This window comes from Paramormyrops kingsleyae, chromosome 17, assembly GCF_048594095.1.
Source record: "Paramormyrops kingsleyae isolate MSU_618 chromosome 17, PKINGS_0.4, whole genome shotgun sequence".
Taxonomy (NCBI): Eukaryota; Metazoa; Chordata; class Actinopteri; order Osteoglossiformes; family Mormyridae; genus Paramormyrops; species Paramormyrops kingsleyae.
In genome coordinates, this window is record NC_132813.1 from 8,393,015 (window position 1) to 8,413,177 (window position 20,163).

Below are 20,163 nucleotides of genomic sequence, written 5' to 3' on the forward strand. Positions count from 1 at the left end.
CGCATGCGCAAAGGACCAACAGTTCTAAAACGCTTAACGTGAAAAAGCTTAATGTCGTTTAATGTACCAAAATAGTGACCAATAATCACCAAATTTGTCACACACACATCTGGTCATAAACACTTTCACCTGACAAAAAATCTAAACCTAAATGCTAAGAATATGGACTTTATACTACATTAAGCGTTTTCCCCTCCATTGACGCCATAGCTAGGTTTATAAGTAAAAGGCTTAAATATGTGAAAAGGCTTAACGTAACTTAAAAAAGACAATAATAAATAAATGTAATGGATTGTAAGGTGTTCACATATTTAGTTTTTAAATTATTATTTGTAGACACTCTCTTTTGAATACAGGAACCTCTATGTAGGAAACCCCCTGGACCTATGCCAAGCTCCAGTCGGTACCCCAATTGACGTCCATCCAATCGCCTTCCTCAATTAGTTATTGTTCGACTGCATAGGAGATGGCTAATGTAACCGACAGCCCCTGGAAACTAACGTGTTGGATAAGCAGTTTTTTAGTCGGCAGAAGGGCTGAACGTTGTTGGACTACATAAAATTTAGCATTTAAGAAGTTTGTGTGTTTATAGGTAGGTAAGGTTCCAAATTTCTGTGATTTTGAAATAATCTGTAATGTACCGTTTGTGATTTGTTTTTATTTGCATTTTATGTAGCATACTGTTTCCGTGTAGTCAGTTACTGCGTCGATCTGTACACTGTAAAAAAACATACAGTTAAGACAAAATTTGAAGGCCAACTTATTGCACTTGAGTTTTGAAGGCAACTCAAACTTTTAAGTTTTCAAGAAAACCACCTATTGTTATGCTGAGTAATTTTTTTAGATACATTTTTAGATGATTTTTTGTCTATAAAAACTTAGTTGTACACACTAAGAATTGCTAACAACAAAAGTTGTACCAACCTATACTCTTTTCTTAAGATTTATCTTTCATATGTGCAAAGACTTTAAAATTTGAGTTTAGCATGCTAAGGCTTCACCCTTTGCAATGCCCAGGGGTACAAACACAGAGCCCAAGTGCTGGTTGGGCTTGAACTGGCAGTCTTTGGCACAGAGGTTTAACCCTCTGAGCTACATGCTGCTACCTCTGGACGATGACGCTGCCAAAACTCTGTAAACAGTGTTTTTGTGTTAGCTTATGTTCCATACCCCTGAGCATGTGGTTGTGTGAGCTAAGCCTCTAAGCCTCTCTACTCATGGTTCAAAGGTCACCCATTCAAGCCCAGTGCCAGCGCATGTGGGGGCCCTTGAGCAAGGCCTGTGACCCCCAGCTCCCTATAGGTGCCACAACTGGTAGCTACACTTCACAGTCAAGTTTGCTGTCATTCCCCACAGGGATCCTCAAAATCTGTCTGCTATTATTTATTACTATCATGTTCTAAATAAACATGCTAATTGACTGTTTTGTTATCTTCATTTATAAATACAGTGGTACCTTGGTTTACGCGCATAATTCGTTCCGGAAACAAGCTTGTAATCCAAAGCACTCGTATATCAAAGCGAATTTTCCCATTAGAAATAATGGAAACTCATATGGTCCGTTCCACAACTCAAAAATATTCATATAAAAATTATTAATACAAAATATAAAGTAAAAATACATAAAACAAATTAACCTGCGCTTTACCTTTGAAAAGAATCGTGGATGGTGTGAGGGAGACGAGAGAGGAGAAGAGGAGGGTTATTTTGTAGGACGACTTTCACTATAATTAACGTAATCACTGCTATCTGTTGGCTCACTGGAATCTTTTTCTGCCGGAAAATTTTCTCCAGCTGCTCTGTAAATGCACGCCACAACTTTCAGGACAGTTGAGCTTGTGGTTCTTGGCATTTCAGAACTGTGGACTGAATTGAATATGCAAATTTCCCGTTCTGTGAAATCTGCTGCAGCAAGAAGCCAGTGTGAACCAGGACCTCGCACATCAGTATTAAAGGGCATCAGGACTGTATCAAAATTCAAAGCTCTCTGAGCTGCACAAAACTGTAAAACTGGGCCAAAGTTTGAAAGTGCAGCCATCTGATAAATAAGCGTGGGCATGCACAGAACAGAGTCCAACACCTTAGCTTGACCTATGTAGCCTGTGATGGGCCACTCAATAGTTTCCCCATTGAGGCAGGTAAAACTGTAGAATTTTATTAATTGAAAAAAATGTTCAGTGACTTTGCTGCTTTATTGTATACAGTTATACTGTATGTAAGTTAGGTTTTGTGAAGGGTTTTTACTTGTATATGTAGTATTGTAATCAGTTGATAAGTAAAAAAAAATAGCAAAATTATTTATTTGCATTGCATATTACATAGGCTATGATGGTGATCAGCTAATATATTCCACAAAGCATGATTTCTTCAATAGCCTGACAAGCCAAATGTATTGGACAGTTTTCACGTTTATCTGAAGTTACCCAGCTAACTGGGAAATTCTGCTTTGTGGAATACCCCACTCAACGGTATAATGGTTAGGAAACATCTATTGCGTTATTCATTCTTGAAACAAATACATTTAAATCAGGATTGAAATACTACTGAAGTAATATCATTGCATGATTATAATTTATTTAGTCTTTACATATGTGTCACGATCCACGGGTGAGCGAGCGGGTAAGCAAGCGCACGGAGCCGGAGGTTCGGGGAAACAGGACTTTTAATAAGGACGAGGGCAAACAGGAAGCAACGACACGTAACATAACAATGACTGATCTGGGGATGACTGACTCTGACAAGGACTAAATACACTAGACAAGCTGAGGGAAACGAGCAACAGGTGAGATCCATCAGGGAAGAACACGAGGTAATGAGGGGGGCGTGGCACACATCGGGATCGTACGGAGCGGGACGTGACAATATGCAACAATTTTATTTTATTGAAAACATGGATTTAAAAGGGCACATCCTGAATAAAAACATTTTGTGTCTCAGTCATGTTTCTAACAGCCTAAAGATCTTGGTTGCAGGACTCCTGCTTCATAACTTAAACTAACGTACTTATTTCTCGTAAGTTTCCATACTGATCGATGACGATCCTCCACCCCACACACATACTCAAACACTTTTTTGGCAATTATTTTCTTTGTTTCCAGAGTACTCAACTGATTTCAACCAATCAATTTCAAATTCTGTGACTGTGACTCTTTATACTCAGCTAGTTGGTTTAAATAAAACCTTGGTCTGGATTTGTACTTTCAGGACCTGAATGTTCCACCTCTGCTGTCAGCAACGAACGCTAAAAGACCTGTTCACTGCCAGGGCAAAGAGGAGAGCTTGAGAATTACTGCCGTCACAGAGAAGGTACAAGTGCATCATGACCTGGACCTCATGCCATTTCCACAGCTTCTTTCATGCAACCATCCAGCTCCTAAATAATCTCACCTAATACCTCAGGAATCCCATCACCCAGGTGAAACCCAGTCACTAAGGGTCTATTCCATTGTCTGACATTTTACATCCATGGTCTACTTGCTCTATTGGTTTAATTTTCACTACAACAATGAACAACTGCTGGATATTTTTCTTTGCATTTTATTCTGCATTGGCGGAACTTGCACATTGACCCCCGCATGCAGGTTTCCATTTCACTTGCAGTCATTCTTGCACATGGTAGTCCATCCATCCATCCATCTTCCATCACGTACCCTGGTCCTGGTTGTGAGGGCAACAGTGTAAGCAGGGATGCCCAGACTTCCCTCCCTCCAGCCACCTCCTCCGGAGGGATACATTGTATCATTTTATTTATAATTTGTATTTATTGTTATTTATTGATACTTCTAGAACTGTGTGTTCTGTAAATTTGTCCCCTGTTGATTTGTAATTTCTGTTGTATGCCTGGTTTACACATATATATTCTGTGAAGCATTTCTCCATATATGTTGTGATTTTGTCCTGTCCTGGACCATAAACAATTCTGGTATGTTAGTATATACTGGCAATAAAGTGTCTGAATTCTGAGTATTGGATCATATCAGATTGACACGAAAATCAGTGGCATCGCCATCCCTACCACCAATTCTCTCTCTCTACTTTCACGCTCCTCTCACACTCCTCCCACACACACACTGGAAGGGGTGGGAGTCCCCCCACCTTTCTGCCCCACCCAGCATGCATTCCCCAACTCAACAACTCAAAATAAAACCCATATAAGACATGTATAAAAAACAATTCCCAAACACACTACATTAACCTCCCCCCCCCCCCCCCAAGTCCTTGACCCTGAAGACACAGTTTCTGAATCTAACTGGGGGGGGGGGGGGGGGGTCTTGTTGTGGTTTTTCCTTCTCCGCCAAATCAGAAGTCAGAAGCCGCTGGTGTAGATCCAAATTCAGTCTTTATTGCCACAATGAAGTTACAACCAAGGCCGGACACTTAAAGTGTGTCCATTACTGTTTTACACCAATTTTTATACATTTTCTCATTGTGTAACAATACCTCGCCACTTAAGCATCATCATTCCCTCAACCATTCACCATCGTTGTTTTCTCCCTTAATCCACACCCCTATATGATAAGTTTTGTCAATCATCTCTTTTACTGTTTGGTGCCTCGGCTGAACATAAGGGTGACGTGACCATCTCTACTCAGTTTTTTAAATGCCCAGCCGTGATTGGTGAACTCAGGCGAATCCCTTCCTTCAGTAGCAAACCTTGGCAGCTTCTGCTTGTTGCAGATTGTCTGGCCAGGTATATGTCCTTCTACATAGTGATAAGCTGCAGCACTAATAAAGTACATATTCATACACTAGAGGCTAACAAAATGGCTAACAGATACAGAAACTTCTAAGCCAACACAAGGTGCTCATTCATATTTGTTTCTTATCACATTGTGCACAGCAGTAATTGCTCTGCCTTCTCTAAAGATTACAAGGTCAGTCTCTACACAGTGTACATCAGCTTTTTAAAAGAGTCCTAATGATTACATTCTCTATGCGTTATGAAATGCTAAATAATATTCCATAGTCTCCTTTCTCCTTGGAAGCCCCCTAGGAGCCATGTGTCCATGTGGGTCACCAGTCCTGGCTACTGCTGCGAAGAGTCCTGTGGAGGAACACAGACTGGCCCCCACTGGATGTTCATTCTGGACTGGCTGGTGTACTCAGCTCAGCACGTTGCACCCCCAGGAAGGCAGCTGCACCCTATTCACAATCTCAACCATCCACTCCAGGACCAAGTCCAAAAACACAGACTGAAAATCTTTTCTTTTTCAAGAACATATTGCCCATTAGCACACCTTGAGGTGACATAGTGAGTATTATCTTGTGAACAAGGAACGAGATGGTGTGCTGTGACAGATGACCTGGCCCCCACAATCCCCCGCCCAAACCCTATACAGCTGTTTTTGGATGAGTTGGATCATGGCATAACAGAAAAGTCACCAATTTGTGCCCAGAATTCGTGGAAACTCCCTCAGGTCTGTTGGGGTGTCAGGATCTGTCCCTGTCATGTTCCTGTTTGGCCAGTAGATGCTGCTGGTCATCCTATTCCTCCCTAATGTGTCAATCACTCAAACATGTCTCTCGTTAAGTCCTGGTTATCTGTGTGTATAAGTGTCTGCCCTCCGCAGGATCCCTAGCTTGGCCATTAGCTTAGATGTGAGTCCTGCACCCAAGGTATTGTGCAATTACATTAGAATTACAAATTACGCTCTATGTGCTGAAAATGAATGGGTGAATTATACGTACATCAACATTAGAATCAGTGCTTCAGAAATATTTCCTGTGGTATTTGCTGTCATTAGAAGTGCTTCCCTTGTGTTTGTTATTTTGATTCGGGGCAGTAGCCAGTGTTAGTTGTACTAAACCTGAAAAAGAAGAACTAGGAGCTCATGGGTAGGAAAGAGAATAAGAAGTCAGTATTAATGTGTATATATCACATTTTCATCACAATATGCATGCGTGTTTATTTAGAAGTACTTATACATGAGTCAATACAATATAAGATAGATTACATTTACGGTAATTTAATTTAGCAGACTCTTTTGTCCAAAGCGATGCAAAAATGAGGAGAATAGAATCACAAACGTAGTTGCTGTCAAGGAGTCAACTACAGGCATAAGTGTGACTAGGCTGAGCTTTCAATGAACGCCTGGTAAGTGTAAGCAGGATTGGGGCAGGAGCTACACAACATTTTCCAAGCAAAGCAAGGGCCCAATAAAACTACTATTCAGTTATTCATTCAAATACTAAGAGCATTCAGGGAGCATGGAGTGGTATTAAGCTAGCAGAGGTATTCCTCGGGGCAGATGAGTCTTGAGATGTTTCTTGAAGGTGGAGAGGGAGTCTGATGACCAGATGTGGTTCAGCAGCTCATTCCACCATTAGGAGATGATGAAATAGATGATAATACAACTGGGCAGCACTCAGTGATGTCACTCAGGTGAAGACTGAATCCACTGGACCTTCTTGTCTCCATTTGTCCATAGCCAATCATTGGTAATGGATAAATTGTGTTTTTTAGTTGATCTACATCCCACTGCCCCCTACATCCTCCCAAACAGCCACAAACAATGAACAGCTATGGTGTTGACAACACATCACTCCGGAAAAGGATTTGACCCTGATTTTCTAAACTTTGGTACATTTTCACATGGAATTAAACCAGTAATAGGTTGGAGTTGCAATATCAAAGAAGAAAACCCCCTTCATGATCTTCTGTAGATCACCTTCAACTGCTGGATAATCCTGATTCACTCTATTTACTGTGTATGGTTGGACATCAAAACATAAAATAATAATACAGTAAATACACCAATCAGTTGAAATAATAGATATAGTTAATATTATTTACATGTATTGCTTCTGCGGCTTGAGCATTTTTCTTTATTGAAAATTAATACTGGGCTGGTTTTATGATTTTTACTTAAGTTTTGGAGAAGATTCTGCACCATCGCGTGACAACTCGTAGCTACGGCCAAATTAACACTTGGCCTCTCTCTGCTGATCATAACCACACACAAGCGTATATCGCATAAATGTAACGGAATACACTTTTTGGCAAGAAGAAGGGACATTGCTGCTTTTAATTCCTACTCACTGACAATAAGAATCTTCTTTTTTATTCTTAATTTTATATACACATACTGTTAAAAGACCTTAACACGATTACTTGTGAAAGGAAGCGATTTTTCATGGCATGATCCGGCTGGTTACTTTTTGTCAGCCTCCACATTAATGCTGTTCAGAGGTGATTTAGGAGCAACGCTCTAGTCTCACAGATCCATCGAGCCTTTGTGTCGCAGGTCCAAGCCTCCCATGAAGTACGCCAGCTTCTAGCACAGTTTTCATCCAGGTAATGTGGACTCAGCTTCTGGAAACTAGAACAGAAAGACAGAGACCGAGTGATATAACAGTGTTTTTAAATAACTAATTGCTAACAAGGCAGCAGCAACTCACCTGTTAGATTTTCTGTTAACGTTTTTCTTAATCCAGGAAGAATTTAATGACAGGGGAAATAGTTATTATCAGTTCTTGTTATTTATATTCTGTCTTAAAAGTTGTTGAAAATATCTTTAAAAGTACAGACTATATATAACCCATTGGCCAGAAAAATAATCATTGGGGACTGACGGTGCAAACCAGGGCTCTTCAATTCTGGACCTCGACTCCTCATGTTCCGGCCGAGCTGTTTAGCTCCCGGACTGAGGACCAGCTCTCTGGTCAGCGCCGTTGTACGCTGTACCAGCACTTTGGTCGTGGGAACGTCAGCGCGGCGCTTCTATTATATTCTGCTTGTTCTGGTCTCTGATTTATTTGGGTCGGCGAAGGAAGGTTGTATATTGTTTTCAGTAATTGACCTTTTTTAATTGCCATATAATTTTACACTGAACCCGCGATCCGTCGCCTTTATAGTTTGATGCATATGCTTTGCGTTGTGGGATAGGGAACCTCAAGTAGCATGTAAAGCACGGACGTGCGCAAGGTTAAAGTTTTCCTGGGTCCTTTTCTTACGTCTTCGGAAAAGTGGCTTTTTTACTTGCTTCATATCTTAGTTAATATGTACAAATGGCTTATTTTCTATGCCCTGTTTTATTTCAGTAATGTGCAAAAGGACGCTATCAGTGTTTCAATGGATTGCAGTGATGCTCATTTGCCATACATGCCTATATATGTTAGCATATCATCTATTTGTAATTCCGTTGATGATTAACGTTAGCACTTATCGGCCAGCTTGTTGTAACCATGCTCTGCTAGGTAAGAGATCTCCCAAGTCTTTTCTGTGTTTGGTTTATTACAGTTTCACTCATAGATTTTCTCCTGCCACATATGGAGAAAACACGTAGCGGGAACATTACACTGTTTATTACAATATACACTACAGGTGGTGCAAAGTGAGATTAAAACAATATCTAAAGATGGTTGGCGCAAACCCAGTATGGTTGAAATACCGGTAAACTGCGGCTCTCTGTGGATGAAAAAATATGTGCTCTTTGGGTGAGGGTGATCAAAAGAGATCAGGGGCCAACTTTAAAAATTCTTCATGGGAGCATCTACATATATAGTCAGTACTTTGCCTCAGAGGATGTGTATACATCATCCAGCCAGCTTCTCAGCTATTCTCAGCTTTACCTTTTTTACTTGATTAGCGTTGAGCTTTCTTATATTCCAATGGTCCTGGGCGGCGCTCGGGTAACCCGGAAATAAAGATAACCTGCCTCTAGTCAGAACGGAAATTACCTGACGTTATGTGAAAGGGGCCAATTCGCGTGATAGGTGATAGGAACGGAACTCGGTCAGTAAGTGGGGAGTGTCTGTACTCCTCACACCTGGATCACAGGTAAAGGATGGATGGAAAATCAGAAGTGCTCAGACCTTGAGGATCGTGATTTTAATAGCCCTGGTATAAACCATGTATGAGCAAGAGTGATATGGAAAGTTGTTTCTTTTTCTGTAAAGGAATCGACATACTGTGTCTGAATGAATCCTTACCCTGTCAGAGATCTGCCATCCAGCCAAATCCAATCACTCGTCTTTGTATAATATGTCAGTCCAATCCAGTAATCATCTGTTTTTCCCTTAAAGAAGCCCTGAAGACAAGACAGTGAATGATTCATGCAGTTCTGCTGAGAGACACACTGACACATACTGTATCTCAGCATAATAAATAGAGCGACACAAAACTACTGCATCACCCACTCTTCAGATCACATGAGTGAACAGCAGGAGAGCAGTTACACTATCTACACTATGACCAGCCACTCAGACAGTACATACTTGTTCCTCGTTGCTCTCCATAATTACCAGGTCAGCTCCCAACTTAAGACATTCAATCCGACTGTCCTTCCATGATTTCTGGTCCTTGGAGATAAAGTAGCAGCTGGAGTTGAACGGCTCCCAGCCCTGTGGACACGGTCGGCATGGTTTCTCTGCAAAGACAGAGCTCTTTGTCAAAAATGCAATAAAAGGAGAAAATGCAATAAAAAAAAATGCCTTAAAAATGAAAAAATGTGGAATAACAGCTATATTACGCATATCAGTGGTGTCACAGAACAATCTCAGGTGCTGTGATTTGTTTATCAGGGCTTCATAGTTGTTTTGAAACACATCCTTTTGTTTAGCTGTGATGCTGTAGATTTCCTCTAAATGGTTGTTGTAGTTTGTTAAGACGGTGTAGTTTTCCTTCAGCTGGTTATTGTCACTGGCCAGGGAGCTACAATTTTGCTCTATCTGGCTGCTTTCTTCCTGTATTTGTTCCTTCTCTTCAGTCAGGTTCCTGTTCTTTGACGAGAGCTGCTGCAGGTCTCCTTCCATCACTGAGCATTTCCAGTTGGCTCTATGTACTGTTTCCGGATGACAGTGAGACATAAAACATACAGTGTAACAATCAACACAGCACCTACTTGGAGAGCAAAGTTATTCTATTCTAATTTAGTAAAACCTGATGAACCTAGAAATATTAAAATAATTTTAAAATAATCTTATTAATCAGATCATACATATCAAATTCTGAAAATATAGTGAACCCACTTGGCACCTGTGGGAGAGTCTCCTCAAATGTTATTAAAAATCATCAGTATATGTAATAGGTTTTTTTTTAAGTGCCATATGGGTTTTCAGAAATGCCTGCATTTATATTATACTGACATGATAAGCAAGCATTTTGAAACTAAAGCAATAGTAGTTTTTCTACCTGCTATTTAAAAATCTAAACTGATGGAGTGTATTACTCGTCTGGCTCTAATGAGGCCATTAGCATATATACCAGTGGGGGGTGCAGTGTTGCACTGCTCTAAAAATTATAATTTTTACCCTATTAGAAAGTGAACATTTACACTACACAAAATTACACACTATCCAAACTGTTAATTATGCTCACTGTAGATACACAAATTATAATAATGTGTTTCACTTACATATATATATGAAAAGTGATTCATACTCACAACAGATACTCAGGACAATGATGCAAATGGTTAGGAAAAAACACAACAGCAGCAGACACACTGCAGTCGGCCTGTAGGGATGGGGGTGTGATCCAGGTTTCTCTGCCCCTGATGGGAATGAACAGAGATTTAAACCACATGAAGATTCTGCCTGAATATAAAGTATAAAATGGTGCATGAACAGACAGGGGCACCATGAATGGTGTGGAATCCCTGAATGATTCAGGAGCCCCAGATGTGGGCAGGGGTCCCTGGAACATGCCGGGCTGGGGGCTGGGGGTGAGCACCCAGGATTGATAGTCTTGTCCTGATTTATTTTTTTGGATTAGCACATCTGTCCACCCAGCATTTTCCAATATGTTAGTTGGGTCACTTTCATACCTTCTGGCAAAATTTAGACATGCATTCATGTAGCTCTTCTTGAGTATTATCTTCTTTCTAGCCAGCCTCCCATACAGACCAGCTGTATTCACTGCTGCAGTATATGCCTGCTCTGCCCTTTTTTGTAAAGTGCATCTGTGTTATGGGTCCAGTCCAGTTTGTTGTTCAGATGAACACCAAGGTACTTGTAGCTCTCCACAGCCTCGATGTCCATTCCCTGGATGTTCAGTGGTTGCAGTGGAGGATGTTTGCACCTGCCAAAGTCTACCAGCAGCTCCTTGGTTTTTCCAGTGTCGATCTGGAGGTGGTTCTGCTGGCACCAGTGCACAAAGTCCCGGGTCAGTTCTCTATACTCCTTGTCGTCCCCATCAGTGATGAGGCCGACTACTGCAGAGTCATCTGAGAACTTTTGCGAGAAGCAGTTGGTGGAGTTATAGGAGAAATCTGCAGTGTAGATGGTGGCCAGAACCGTCCCTTGCACGGTCCCCATACTACAGACGACCCTGAGTTCTCACATACTGTGGTCGGTTAGTGAGGTAGTCCAGGATCCATGTGGCGAGGTGATGGTCCACTCCTGTGTACTCCAGCTTGTCCATCAGGATTATGGGTAGGATGGTGCTGAAGGCACTGGAGAACATGATTCTCACAGTGCTCCCAGTGGTCTCCAGGTGAGAGAGGGAACGACGTAGGAGGTGGATGACAGCATCATCTACCCCAATGCCAGGCTGGTAGGCAAACTGAAGTGGGTCCAGTGATGAGCTCACCAGGGGCTGAAGCTGCGCAAGGACCAGCCACTCCAGGGTCTTCATCAGGTGGGATGTCAGAGCCACCGGCCTGTAGCTGTTGAAGTCCTTTCGATGTCTTCGGCACTGGTACCACACAAGGTTTTCCAGAGCTGTGGTACTCTCCCCACCCTCAGGCTCAGGTTAAAGATGTGCACCATTACCCCACACAGTTGATCCACACAGAACTTAACAACCCTTGAGCTGATGCCATCTGGACCCACTGCCTTCCTGGCTTTCATCCTCCTCAGTAAACTCCTAACCTGGATGGCTGAAATAGTCAAGCTGGAGCCATGTGCTGGATGCCGTGGTTGGGGGGCAGGAGCAGAGAGTGTGGAAGTGGTGTGAAGTTTAGAGGAGGTGTGAAATGTCTGAGGTGGAACAGAGATGGGGGTGGGGGTGTCAGTAGCAGATGTTGGGGACTGCATCAGGGAGGGCAGTATGGGTGAAAAGGCAGGGGCAGATGAATCAAACCTGTTGAAGAAGTGATTTAGTTCATTTGCCCACCTCACATCCACCACCGGCAGAGAGTTCTGTTCTTTGTGTGTATGCAGTATGGTGTATGCAGTATACAGTATGGTGTATGCAGTATACAGTATGGTGTATGCAGTATGGTGTATGCAGTATACAGTATGGTGTATGCAGTATGGTGTATGCAGTATACAGTATGGTGTATGCAGTATGGTGTATACAGTATGGTGTATGCAGTATACAGTATGGTGTATGCAGTATGGTGTATACAGTATGGTGTATGCAGTATACAGTATGGTGTATGCAGTATGCTCTTGACTTGCTGGACAGGTGCATCTTCACTCCTCTCTCAGTCACTGAACTCTGTAGCTCCGTCAGAGTGACTGTAGGCCTTATTCTGGCTTCCCTCACCAGTCTCCTTTTTGTGTGGTTGCTGAGTCTTCAGGATGGGCTGGTCTAGGCAGGTGTGGTGAAGCCTCCACTTTCTCAGTATCGATCCAACAGTCTTACTGAGATGTCTTGGATATTTTTGGTGCCCAATTCTAAATTTATGACATTAGATTATTCTAACTGCTTTTTAATACTCTCCAGTCTTGATAGTGAAGCTGGGGGGAGTCAGGGGTTATGATGGGTGGAGGACAAGTGGAGGACAATTCAGTGAGGTGATGTTTACCAGCTGTGTCATTGTTCTCTGTCATGTGGAGCTTCCAGAGCTCAGGGGTTGAATACTTATGCCAGCAGCATTTTTCAAATATTAATTTTCTTTTCTAAAAAATGGTGACAAATAATTGATACTGACTGGAAAGTTTATTGTGAGAGACTATGAGTTTGTAATAAAAACACTGACAGAAAGAATCTGTGCATCATTTGTAATTCAGGCAAATCTGATCATTTTAAGGGGGTTCAGTACTTTTGCAAGGCACTGTATTGCAGATAAATGATGAGTGACATAACATTCTCCACGGCTTCTCCAGACTCTTTCACGTCTGTCACATGTGCTCATGGTGAACCTGCTCCCATCTGTGAAAAGCACAAGGCGCCAGTGGTGGACCTGCCAATTCTGGTATTCTATGGCAAATGCCAATCGAGCTCCACGGTGCCAGGCAGTGAGCACAGGGCCCATTAGAGGACGTCAGACCCTCAGGCCACCCTCATGAAGTCTGTTTCTGATTGTTTGGTCAGAGACATTCACACCAGTGGCCTGCTGGAGGTCATTCTGTAGGGCTCTGGCAGTGCTCATCCTGTTCCTCCTTGCACGAAGGAGCAGATACCGGTCCTGCTGATGGGTTAAGGACCTTCTACGGCCCTGTCCAGCTCTCCTAGAGTAACTGCCTGTCTCCTGGAATCTCCTCCATGCCCTTGAGACTGTGCTGGGAGACACAGCAAACCTTCTGGCAATGACACGTATTGATGCACCATCCTGGAGGAGTTGGACTACCTGTGCAACCTCTGTAGGGTCCAGGTATCACCTCATGCTAGCAGTAGTGACACTGACTGTAACCAAATGCAAAACTAGTGAAGAAACTGTCAGAAAAGATGAGGGGGAAAAATGTCATTGGCCCCCACCTGTTAAACCATTCCTGTTTTGGAGGTCGTCTCATTGTTGCCCTTAGGTGCACCTGTTGTTAATTTCATTAACATCACAATAGCTGAAACTGATTAACAACCCCCTCTGCTACTTAACTGACCAGATCAAAATCCCAGAAGTTTAATTGACTTGATGCTATACTCTGATTAAAAAGTGTTTCTTTAATCTTTTGAGCAGTATATTATAACATTATCACTGGAATTTGTCAGATATGTCGACTGCTGTCTCTCATGCCCTCTAGTGGTGAAATGCAGTCCCTGGTAGATCTTCAGCCCCTGTGAGAAATTGGCTTTTCAGCGGCTGAGAAACTTATGTAAGTGTTAAAGACTGGGAGTGGAATAAAAAAAATACCTGGTACCTTGAGTGTTATCATAATAGTTTTGTTTCTATTTTTGCTTCGTCCACAGAGCATCAATGGAGCGTCAACAGAGTATTGACAACTGTTACACACTATGTGCCTCAGCACTCAGTGACCCCGTTCTGCTCTGTCACGTCATGACTGAGTTTTTGTTTTTCCTAAATGCTTCCACTTTGTATTAATACCACTTACAGTTGACTGTGGAATATCTAGCAGAGAAGAAATTTCAGAAACTGACATCACAAAAGTGGCATCATATGACAGTACCATGCTTGAATTCACTGAGCTCTACAGAATGACCCATTCTTTCACAAATGTTTGTAAACCTGACTGCATGTCTAGGTGCTGGATTTTATACACCTGTGGCAATGGGCCTGAATGAAACACTTGAATTCATTTCTTAAGAGGTGTGTCCCGATACTTCTGTCCATATAGTGTAACTAAAGTTACATTACATCACATATATGCTATTGTCTGTGAAGCATTTGGCCTGAATGTATGATTTTCACTGCTTATATTGAAAAATTTTGTATAAAATGTAAACCAAAGCAGTGAATTGCCTTCATATAAGCATGAACAACTGGGAAACTAAGCCACTTTAAATCCATTCTGCTAAAGTTTTTATTTCTTAAAACGTTTTTAAAATAAAACATTAACAAATATAGATAATGTATTTTTATTCTTTTAAAGACGACTGAAACCGTTTTGCTATAAAGCTGACCTCTGTGTGAACAGCATTGAACGCAATGATTGTTTTTCTCACACTAAGGAGGCTACGTGGCAAACTTAACATAAACAAGGAGTAATTGGGGGCTCTTGGTTTGTGACATGATGTGTGACTTCTTTTTTTGTGGTGTTTTTTTAAATGGTTTGTTTTGATATCTTTTTTGGGGGGGATCATTGCATCTGCTGGGTGGTCGCAGGAAATAGTGTCAGAGATGCTGTCAATCAAACACCCCCGACTGTGACATCATCAGAGCCCCCACTAAGCTCCGCCCTAAGTGCCTAGTATTCTCCCTCAGGTACACTGGAATGCTTCTTTTCACATCTCATCTTGCTCTCCTCAGAGACATGGAAACATACACATAGAGGTGAGAGTGAAGCTCGGGCTCCGAGCTCAGAGTCAGGTCGGTTACCCAGTGTCCTTCAGGCAGTTATGTTCTTAACTCTAGTATTTTCTATAATAATAATAATAATAATTGATACTTTATTGATCCCCGTGGGGAAATTGTTTTTTACGCCTCCCTCAACTTGCTCTTTTGTAGAGTAAGTTGTCTGCGAAGGGCAGCCACCTGTTGGGGCGCCCAGGGAGCTGGGGGTTAAGGGTCTTGCTCAAGGACCCACAGATGTACTGAGGCTAGGTTTGAACCGGCGGCCTTGTGATTACAGGCACACAGGCTTAGCCCACTGAGCCACACGCTGCCCCAATGTTTCCCACAATACTAAAGTGATGTTCAAAGAGGGGGGGGTGCAGTGGTTAGCACTGTTGCCTCACACCTCTGGGTCTTAGATTCAAGTCTCCGCCTGGGTTGCATGTGTGTGGAGTTTGCATGTTCTCCCCGTGTCGTCGTGGGGTTTCCTCCAGGTACTCCGGTTTCCCCCCACAGTCTAAAGACATGCTGAGGCTAATTGGCATTACTGAATTCCCCATAGGTGTGAATGGTGTGTCAGTGTGCCCTGCGATGGGCTGGACCCCTGTCCTGGGTTGTTTCCCGCCTCGTGTCTGTAGCTTCCAGGATAGGCTCCGGACTCCCCACGTCCCAGAAGTATAAGCGGTTTGGAAAGTGGATGGATGTTCAAAGAGAGATGGCCTAGTAAATGCTGCCACTTTTCAGGACCAAGAGAAAATGCCTTTGGTTTATGTTGGTTTCCAAAAATTCAATTTATAAGAAACACTACTAAGTCTAAGTTTGTGAAATCAGCAGTTTTTCATTTAATGACAATATTTGCTTCACTGTAGTGACCTTTCACTCAATGATTGACATAAAGAATTAAACAGCATAACAGCATGAATGACTTTCACTTACAGTTACTATATGTCCAGGTTTTCCCGGACACCTCCTCTATTTGGGTCCCTGTCCGGGTGGTTTTTCAAAAATCAGCGGTTTGTCTGGGTTTAGTGCTGCAACCCGTATGACCCAAAGCTGCAAGTACCAGTGGAGGGAAGGAAAAGGCACCAATTTCCATGTACAGCAGCCACTCAGTATCATCACACAGTGTTTGCAGGGCTCATGCACACGGTGACTTTAAAAACTGAACGATATGCACATTCCTACATATCACACTGCTCACGAGTGACGTCAACGTCCGGAAACCATTCTCACTTTGACACTTTATTTTTGTTCTCGTGTAAACAGTAAATAGCGTCGTTTGCTTGAAGTTGGACAAACTTCAGCTCAGTGTTTTGTAATATGACAATTCGTTGGTGTCTATAGTTCTGAAAATTCTATGATAAATGTATCTGTCTTTACCTGAATGATTTAAGAATCTCTGAATGATTTAGGAGCCCCAGATGTGGGCAGGGCCCCTTGGAACATGCCGGGCTGGGGGTGGAGGCTGGGGGTGGGGGGTGAGCACCCAGGATTTACAGCCTTGTCCTGATTCGTTTTTTGTATTAGAATATCTACCCAGCCATCTTCTATGACAGCAGTGCTTTAGCACATCTTAAACCTAAAGTGACAGTTAGCTTTTTGTTTTAACCATTTTGTAAACTTGGGTCCTGCTGGAAATAATTCTGTGGGCATACATACACTGCATGATCACAAACAAAAACCACACAGGTTCCTGTGAAAACACTACAGCAGACTTTCACATGGGTCACACCCCTTACCAGCTTTCCCATCATGAGACACGTTTTGGGGGCAGAGAGAGTCAGGGAGTTTAGTCTCAGGATAGATGACATCGTCACCAGCTGGTACTGCAAAAATATACATGACATGACATTAATGGCCGGCAAAGGTCAAGAAACATACAGGAAATATCTCTCGAAGCAGTGACATTAACAGAACATTTTATCCCTGCCTTGTGTCCTATGCTTGCAGGGACGGTCTCAGTGTGACCCTGTGACTATTTCAGATAGGCCTTAGTAGAGTCCAGGTGGTACAAGCAGGGTAGAAATCTGAGGTCAACCGTAACTCAGACTCAAGTCACAAATTTGATAACTTGTGACTTGACTCAGCAAAATTGATGGAAACACTTGGACTCAACTTGGACTTGAGGACAAAAGACTTGAGACTTGGACCTGACTGGACCCCATGACTCGAGAAGCGTTGAGGTTATAGTCTACCCTCTGGATACCATAATGTTAATTTCATAATTTCAGTCTATTTTAATTCTCTGCTGTCTCCATATTCAGTTGGCTGAATGCAAGGTCTCCTGAGAGTTTGTTGGAAAGATGCATCACTTTCTGCATATTCACGAATGTAAAAACGGTGTAAGGACAACTGTGAAAGAGTGGAGACTCTTTATTCAACCTCTCTCTGCCTAAAAAGAACGTATCCTACGTCTTACTGTCGTGGGTTTTTGCTGCTGCAATTTTAAATCATTAAAGGTAAAAACACTGACATAGGTAAGGACTCAAGTTACATGACTCACAACTCGACTTGATTCGAGTCACAAATTTGACAAATTTGGTGACCTGTGACTTGACTGCAAAAATGATGAAAAGACTTGGACTTGGACATGATGGCAAATGACTTGAGACTTGACTCAAACTTGCCAAGGAACGACTTGTTCCTATCCCTGGTTCATGCGCATCAAGTGCACTCAAATATTTCTGATATAAATTTTCTAACATACCCACAAGCAGAAGTGATTCTAGAGACACTGGGGGCATAAGCAAAAAACTCCATGGGGGCTCCATGGTTAAATGTGTAACCATTATTTTAGCGGGGAGTCTAAATTAATATCTAGAAAGAGAATTTAATAAACATATTTCTTTAATTTTCACTTATTTTCAAAACAGAATACACTAATAATGGTGTGATGTCCCATATAATCAGCCTCGCTGGGGGCCTCAGCCAATTGCCTGCCTTGCCTGTCCTGTCCATACGCCTCTGCTCACCAGGTTAGAAGATTGATGTCACTTTGTAACATGTCATTTTGAAAGCAAATACTATACAGATTAAATGACAGGGTTCTTTACAGTGCGCATATTTATGTAAATATAAAATGATTTTTCTGTAGTAAACTACTCAGGCAGTGATATTACACTTTCTCATGTAAATTTAGATAACATATCAAATAAATGTGTAAACATTATATATCATGCGGTGTCCGTCTTATATCACACATTCAATTCAGCTTAGACAAATGAGAAGGCATCTAATAAAAACGTTTTTTACTGAATTCCCCTTGTCACGTAGTTCCATCCTCAAGACGAACCTTCTATCAATATGTCCAATTTCAATTTAACTTATTATAAAATCCATAATGACTGCTAACAGTTACACTAAAACATAAATACAACTCAGTACAATGAGCTAAAACAAATCGCTGTGTCGACACCATTTCCCGTCACAGACAGTACAAGGAATTATACACTTTCAATAAATTTCATGCTAATACGGTATATGTCTTATAAGCAAAACTTGAAATACTCACAATCATCCTGACATTCCCTTTTTGAATTTACAACAGAATAAACAGCAATCGATAACATTGAGCTAACCTGACTTGCTCTTAAAAAGTGAAGTCAAAGTATTCAAAAGAAAAAAAGCTTCAGATGAGTAATCACGAAAGGAGAAGTAACAGAACAGAAATGTCAATTTCCGCGTTTAGCTCTCAATTACAAACACACACACACACTGACAATGCATGTAAACATGTAACATTAAGTATTTATTGATGCCAGACCAGATGTGGCGTGTTTCCCTGAGGGTGATCCGGCTCACAGGATCCTCATTGCTGGGGACCCAAGTGGCTGGACCAGGCCAAGGGGACACCTATGTAACACCTGGCTGCAGCAGATGGATGGCCATCTCTGGAGGGTGGGACTGGACCGTGTATCTGCGTGGGGGGTTGCTGGCCGGGGTCCCGAGGAGTTTCGCTGTGTGGTGGCTGCGGCAACGCGCTGCATCAGCTCATAATCCCTGACCTGACCTGAGACCAGACGGTGTAGCTCATCTGCAAATCATGGTCTTATACCCCTGCAGAAATTTTTTCTTCTGTGGTTTCTTTGCCTCAATCCTGTACTGGTTAACCAATAAGAGGCCTAATGTCACAAAACAAACTTTACTACCAAAATCACTATTGTTATTACTCTGCCACCACCTTTTTATACTCTGTGGATTTTATAGTCTAATTTTATACTCTAATTTAACAGGCAATCCCTCACTGCTTACCCATCTACCCCTGCCATCTTCACATACGGCCAAGGCGTCAATGTCTGCGACACGCTGCACCCCTGATCAACCTCTCACTCCAACTCCTCTCACACCGACTCTCCCAACACCTCCCGCTTGCATCTTTCAATCCCTCAACCCCCACCCCACTCACACAGGTGTCCTCAATCGTTGTTTTCAACTGCGAGCTGTCAAATCTATTTCCATCACTCACTACAATAAATAAAAACTATCCCCGTGAGACTCCACCCCTTCCTGCTAAAGAGATCATGCTATTACTGATTTTCAGTGTACTTGTTTCTTGATGTAGCTATATGAAAATCTGAAAAATCGGCTGGAAACACTCCTGACAATTTCTCCTGCAAATTCACAGCAGAGTAAACGGCTGTGATTGGCAGTTAAATTTACTGTGGAAACAAAAGACGTCAGAAACTCTAACCAGGAAATACACGCACAGACTGAGTGGTGCTGCAAGGGGAAGGAACTGTTACTACAGGCTTGTGCGCTTTTCTCCAGGCATTACCACAATCCAGTTAAGGTTCTGCTGGTCTCTCTGATTTGCTCATGCTGTGATTTGAGGAATAAAATGCCAGCGGCTTGCAGGTAGCTATTCCTTTCTGCAGGTTCCCCACTTATTATTGTTTACTTTAAGCTCCTCTGAACGGGGTCTTATCTAATTTGTAGGGGCCCTAGGCTGGCTGGTAGCCAGAAATAGTATTTATGGGTGCCCCCTCCCCCCTTCGTATAGTTTACACCCTTAGTAGCTTTCACAGGTTGGGGGGGGTGGTGGTGGTGGTGGTGGTGGATGGGCTTGGTAGATCACACACACCTCCTTCTGCCGATTGGGCAGAATCAT

The 20,163-nt window shown here is 42.3% G+C and overlaps 1 protein-coding gene across 5 annotated transcripts in view; it reads right to left on the reverse strand.

The window, feature by feature from the left end:
* Positions 1-4,320: 4,320 nt before the first annotated feature.
* LOC111848815 (uncharacterized) overlaps positions 4,321-20,163 on the reverse strand; it is a 46,748-nt gene continuing 30,905 nt past the window's right edge. For 2 of the 5 annotated variants that reach the window (XM_072701020.1, XM_072701019.1), the window contains 5 exons: positions 10,386-10,493; positions 9,471-9,782; positions 9,217-9,368; positions 8,932-9,029; positions 4,321-7,319 (listed from right to left, as the gene is read on the reverse strand). In XM_072701020.1, coding sequence (XP_072557121.1) covers positions 7,184-7,319; positions 8,932-9,029; positions 9,217-9,368; positions 9,471-9,782; positions 10,386-10,493 — 806 coding nt within the window. In that variant the 3' untranslated portion in view covers positions 4,321-7,183. Of the gene's footprint in view, positions 7,320-8,931; positions 9,030-9,216; positions 9,369-9,470; positions 9,783-10,385; positions 10,494-16,795; positions 16,883-18,567; positions 19,053-20,163 lie in introns of those variants that run through there. The other 3 variants (XM_072701021.1, XM_072701018.1, XM_072701017.1) reach the window with 2 other exon arrangements.